Raw genomic sequence first — 6,741 nt, 5'->3', positions numbered from 1 at the left:
CAATTTACGTTTTGAACCAATATTTCAAACTTAGACTCATCTATCCATAACACCCTTTTCCAATCATCAACAGTCCAGTTTTTGTACTTTTTAGCAAATTTCAGTTTCTTGACAATATTTGGAAATCGAAGTAAAGTTTTTTAACTGCTACATGACCAAATGTTTCATTCTCGTTGAGTCTTCTTGATACTGTAGATCTGGACACTTTTCTGTCATTTGGTACATGGTCGTTTATCTCACGCTTGATATCAGTGGCAGTCTTCCTTCTGTCCCGGAGGCTGCATAAACGAAGATAATTAACATCACTATCATCGAGTTTAGGTGTTATGCCTGTTCCTTTCCTATTTTCAAATTTACCTTTCTCGGTCTCACGATCTAGGGTGTACTTGACAGTGTTTGGGAAGCATTTCAAGTCTGCAGCAATTTGTCGGTGAATCCAACCAGTATCACAAAATGCTTTTATGCAAACTCTCTGCTCTACTGACAATTCTTTAGGCTTTTTGGGCCGGGGCATGACAACAAAACTTAATATATAGTGTTAAACATTCTTTTTATCAAGGTTTATTTGTGAAGTGCTATTAAATTGATTTATTCAAGCATATACCAGTACCATATGCTAGCTCCTTGCTAGCTTCTTTCTATATAGTTAAGACACTGCATGGGGTACCATGACAATTATTTCAGACCCTAAATTTGATCATCATGTTCATTCAAGCAGAACCAATAACATGTAAACGTGGAGTTTAGAAACTTATCCATTAAACGCTCAAATAAGATCTAAAAACGTGTAAAAGTGTCCATTAAACGTTCAAATAAGAACCAAAAACGTGCAAACCTGAGTTTAGAAAAGTATCCATTAAATGTTCAAATAAGAACCAAGAACTTTTAAACATGGACTTTAGAAAAGTATCCATTAAACTTTCAAATACGAACCAAAATGTGTAAACCTGGAGTTTAGAAAAAATAGTCAATTTGTGTAAGTGTATATCTCTATGCAACATACGATGGTTCTACTGCATAGGAAAATATGAGAATGATTACTGATTGATCCATAACGTGGGTGTTTGGATACGTCGCTTACAGCAATTCGATTTGATATATGTCTGAGTAATAACATAATGTGGCTGAGGTTAAAAAAAGGAATCAGATAAAATCCAGGAAAGTTCCCAAATTACAAATGTGTCTTTTTAAATAAATGTTTGATTGCTGGCCTCTTGGTGGAAATTACAAGCTATGAGTTCAAAGATTAAGAAACACAAAAAATCTAAGGCTTATGCACACTTAGACAGAAAGAAAATATAACGGATGAAAGTAAACAAAAAAAATAAAACGGGTATATTACTTACATATGTGCGCAAAATATAAGTCTCGGATCCCCATTCTGGACACGCCTATTTTGCAGCCCAGAAAGTTTAAGTTAAAGAACAACACCCTTACACCCTTTTTTGTTTTTGGTGGTTACAAGGACAGTCAAATTGACCAATCCCATATAGAGATAGGGTAGGGAAAACAACAGATAAAATATAAAGTTTTACTGAAAAAAACGTTTCAAATGTATTTAGGAGGTTTTAGGGATTACACAAAGGAAATTTGAGATTTTTTGAGATGAAGAAAAGTATTTTTAGTCTTAACATGTTCAAATTAACAACAAAACCCCTTCAGTCAGTCATGCAGCCCAGAAAGTTCAAGTTAAACGACAACACCCTTTCAGCCAGTCCTGCAGCCTAGAAAGTTCACGTTAAACGGCAATACCCTCTTAGCCTGTCCTAGAGTCCAGAAAGTTCAAGTTAAACGATAACCCACTTTCAGCCTGTCCTGCAGCCCAGAAAGTTCACGTTAAACGACAACACTCTTTTAGCCAGTCCTGCAGACCAGAAAATTCAAGTTAAACAACAACACCTTTCAGCCAGTTCTGCAGCCTAGAAAGTTTAAGTTAAACGACAACACCCTTTCAACTAGTCCCACAGCCCAGAATGTTCAAGTTAAACGACAACACCCTTTCAGCCAGTCCTGCAGCCCAGAAAGTTCAAATTATACATCATATTCTGTAGTCTTGAATTCAGGTGAGAATTCCCTTAAACAACTAATACTTTCAGCCTAAATTTTGCTTGTCTGTTTGTCTTAGCATTTTTGCGCAAAACAACGCAAGGGCTACCTGCAAATATTTGTACCTAATTTTGAACTTATAGGTTAGAGGGAAGGCAGCTAGTCAACAGCACCCTTCGCTAACTCTTGGGTTACTCTTGCATGACCGAATTTAGCTGTAACTCTTACAATGCACCCACAACCCTAAGGCGCTGAACGTGATTTTGCAGAAATGGGGCGCAAACCATGAACCCTCACGTTCTCATTCCGACCACGCGAACAAAGATCTCTCGGATTCACCTTACGGACATGCTAAACACTTGATCACATCCGGTCCGCATGTTAAAAGCGCCCCCTTTAAGCCTGAAGGTGCGAATATATGTTTAAAAATAAAAGTAAAAAGCCATGATAAACTGGCACGTTTGTACACAATTTTTGTCGCTTGAACTTCATAGAGACGTGTATTTTAAAACAGTAGAGACAGAGAACAGGTGTAGCAAGTACTATCATAGTAGCCAATCAGCTGGTGTTAATCGCTTCTTGGGCTAAATATATTTATATCAAGTGATTCTAATGCTTTTTACGCAACTAGCAAAGATCAGCGTAACAGCCTTTAAAATGCTAATGTAAACCCCAGCTCACTCTACTGTCTGCTCCTTACTACTTTTCTGTAAATGTCATCTTCAAGATGAACGGATGCATCAGCAGATTACTAGACTAATGGGGAGATAAGAAGTGATAATAATTAGGAAAATTTGTATTATAAAAAAAAAACTAAACTCAGATGAAATGTTACACATTAAGTCATTCTTCAATACACTTTAATAAATCAAATCAAATGATCATTAAAATTATTGTATCGAAAACTAATTCACTGTGAAATTCCTGATACTAAAATATTAGTTCCCCCAGTGGCACAGCGGTAAGTCTGCGGACTTACAATGCTAGAAACCGGGTTTCGATACCCGTGGTGAGCAGAGCACAGATAGCCCATTGTGTAGCTTTGGGTTTAATTACGAACAAACAAGCAAACTAAAATATCAACTTATTGCTTCCATTTCAAACGTTAGTAAGGTGTGAGGCAACATGAAAATATCGTTTGAGGGCGCTGAAGAATTCGTACTTGTTCATTAGGCTAAAACAACGTTGGTGTTTTTTGTTAATGAAACATTTTTATTAAGTACTTACTGAGGTGCAAAAAAATTAACATTGAGTTAAGAGTTGCAATATTTGAATTTTAGTATAACAATAATAAGTTTTAGAATAACGTTTTTTTTTAGGTGCTTATGCTTTCTGTACAAATAATGTTTTAAAAGAAAAGATTCTTTTAAGTTGTTGGCTAGCCACTGCATTCCTACTTCGATAAATATTAAGAGGTTCCTGAAAATATGCGTCACCTACAGAAGTATGCTTTATTATTCTGTCACTCAGATTGGAACTCACCAGTAATACCTCTCGAAGTATCACGTAGAACACTCTTGTACGGGATGATTATAAAGAAACCCCATAATTAAAATTATTATATTTTAAAAAGTACTTAACGTATGGAAATTAGGTCTGAACCAGAGTCACATTGACATTCATACGTTTTATTATTTATGACAAACTTTGTTTTAATTAAAAACTGTTTCGGAGTATATTAAACGTGTTTTTCTATCTCTAAAGGAAGCTATTTGCAAGCATCATCTGTTGAGAATAATGTTCAGTGAATCTCCCGACCTTCTGATATCATTGCACAAAAAATTTCCTGTTGTTGAAAAGGAAGGGAAGAAATAGAAACAATGGTACTTTGTGAGACAAGCGACTTCGGTAAGTAAGCAGTAGAATAAGGCTTTGAAACACTCTCTATTATGACCAAACGTTCCTGAATTACTCTGTACGATTCTTAATGTGCCTGTCGGGAAATTACGAAGTAAAACAAATAGTTTTTAAGATATATACATTTTAAGTTTGGGAGCTTGGCTATAACAATTTTGTAGTTTAGTTTTAGGTGAAAAATAGCTTACCACCTCAATACAGTATTGATATTTTCAACCTGAACGGCACCTTATGCGCCTCCAGGGCTAGACGGAAAAGTCTTAGCCAACCCCAACTTAGGACTGACTGGTGAGAAAAAAAGAGAAACCACTAAGCATTATCCACCGCTGAATTAAATTTTTGAATTAAGTAAGCCAGCATTACTGTTACAAAACTTTAAACGTAGATTCCATTAATGCGAAATCACATGATAAATCTTGCGCTTCCATTGTCAAACAATTTACAGTTTGAACTGAAGCAATAGAAGATTAAAATAATAAAAAAAAGGTTTACTTGTGAGAAACAGCGATTATATATTTATAACTAGCTTTTTGTTAATGTGCTACGACATTTCATGATCTGAAATACATATTATATAATACGTAATAGCTTTGACTTATGGAAACAAAAAACCTTCTACATTTCATTCAAAATTTTATTTTACTTCCTCCTAAATTCTCGATTCGACCAAAACTTAAATTCAATAGTCATTGCTAAGAAACTTTGGAATATTATTGTTAAGATCAATAGTCATTGTTAAGAAACTTTGGAATATTATTGTTAAAATCAATAGTCGTTGTTAAGAAACTTTGGAATATTATTGTCAAGATCAATAGTCATTGTTAAGAAACTTTGGAATATTATTGGTGTGAACCAAAATGGCTACGTCAAAGGGAAGCACTGTTAGAAGTTCATAAGTTCAGTTTTATATTCAGTTATTCCAGACTTGATTACTGTTCACTTTTTATGGCGCATTTACTAGACTCAAACAACTAGTGATAAATAAACTAACTATTTTACCAGTTTGATAAATTTGTTAACTCATATTAGATATAAAATAGTTAGAGGTATTTTTTTAATTTTTCAATATAGGTTTGTTCCACACTTATTGATAAGTTTAGGATTAATTATATTATTATATTTTGGTAATTAATCAAACCATATTAATAGTGGAAACCATTCACTTTTAACGGGTTTTTTTTCAATTTTTTTAATTATTATTTTTATCATCAATCTTATAAGTGATAGAACTAGTGATAAACAGATAATGAAAGATAAGACTTTACCTTCCCTGGGCTACAATCGAAGTCAAATATTTTATCACAACGCAACATCTATATGGCGATGCTCCGAGATTCGGAGCTGCAGGGTTCAAAAATAAAATTATTGCCGGGGGCAAAGTGCAGTGTTGGCCCACAGTGGTCAAAACAGCTCACTGGCGTTTAAGCTCGTGCGGCTTTCGTGCCTAGAAAATTAACAATAACCTGCTTCTAGTGCATGCAGCCTGTAGAGATTCTGAACTAACGTCATGCGCGGGATGTTCTGACGTCATTCGTTATAAGAAACAGATCAGGGAACTGATGGAGGACGTAGAAATGAGAGGGAATAGGAGAGACAAAACTTGAAGTACAGGAATCTTTTCCTTTAGCTACTTCTTCTGCCATACGACTTGAATAGTATCTAAACTAAACATTACATTCATCATTATTTTAGTTTTTATACAAATATAAAATGAGAATGATTAAGTTTGTTATAGGCAGAAAAATGGATTATCACTAGACGATATGTGATAGGTTTGAGTCTCTAGTTCAACAAATTTACTGTGTTATTAAACCAAGTTATCACAAAGAGACGAAGGCTAGAAGAATTCTAATTTTTCTGTTGATAGTTAATTCGTTAAGTAAAACCATGGAATTCCACGGTTAATTTTACATACTACGTTAATAATCATTCAGTTAATAAATGGAAGGAGATGATTATCTTAGCGGCTTTACAAACTCGTTACTGTGGTTAAAGTGTGACAATACAGCTTGTAGCAGTGCACTGGAAATACAATTAGCACAACAAAAAACAAAAACACGGAGAACAGTAAACAATTACAGTTAGTCACTTGGTGAAAGGAGTTAAAGTGAAATTGCCTTTTTAGTTATAAAGAACAATTTACTTTCGTAAGTGTCCTTGAAGTCCATGTTTCTGAGAAAACGTATGTCAAGAAGCCAGTGTAACAATTCTCGTTACTCGGAACAGTTAATTCTGTTCTAAGAAGTAGTACCCACAGCAGCGACAGTATGTTTAGAATTTTATAATTAACATATAAGAGAAAAAGAGCTCTTAACCAGCCAACAAAGAAATAAAATGGATTCTTGAAAACTACTGAACTTTTCCTTAAAAGATGCTGTTTCGAGTTCTAAGAACTTTACTGTTAACTTTTAAACACGGATTAGGATCTTTAACCAGTTTATTTAAAATTGACGTTTCTACGAGTTAAAACAAATTGAGAAAAAATCGGGAATATTTGCTAGATTAAAAACTAGAGTCGAGACAAAAAAGTAGCCAAAATTCTGGTAAAGAAAAGTTATCTTTTTCCCAATTAATTAAAGAAATATTTCAAACTTTTAGGTAGTAATCATTATAATGTTTTTAAAAAAATGATAAGTGTAGAATTTGATTATTTTCTATTTGTATTTTTGGAATATTAATACTTCTTTAAGTAGTTTACATGTATTTTGTAGTTAAGTACAGAGCTACTTAATGTTGTACCGATCCCGGGTATCGAGACAAGATTTTTAGCGTTATGAGCCCTCCGACTTATTGGGGGGAGGGGGGTGTACGTAGTTTATATGACTTGCAAAAAGGTAA

The 6,741-nt window shown here is 34.2% G+C and overlaps 1 protein-coding gene across 1 annotated transcript in view; it reads right to left on the bottom strand.

Moving 5' to 3' along the window:
- The window catches only part of LOC106457603 (regulator of G-protein signaling loco-like), an 81,735-nt gene extending 76,381 nt beyond the window's left edge, over positions 1-5,354 (bottom strand). The window contains exon 1 of the mRNA XM_022383595.1: positions 5,169-5,354. Coding sequence (XP_022239303.1) covers positions 5,169-5,216 — 48 coding nt within the window. The 5' untranslated portion in view covers positions 5,217-5,354. The remainder of the gene's footprint in view (positions 1-5,168) is intronic.
- Between the last annotated feature and the right edge of the window lie 1,387 nt (positions 5,355-6,741).

Source organism: Limulus polyphemus, unplaced genomic scaffold, assembly GCF_000517525.1.
Source record: "Limulus polyphemus unplaced genomic scaffold, Limulus_polyphemus-2.1.2 Scaffold351, whole genome shotgun sequence".
NCBI classification, from domain to species: domain Eukaryota; kingdom Metazoa; phylum Arthropoda; class Merostomata; order Xiphosura; family Limulidae; genus Limulus; species Limulus polyphemus.
Note: the sequence above shows the minus strand (reverse complement) of the source record. Positions and strands in the feature narration are given on the sequence as shown.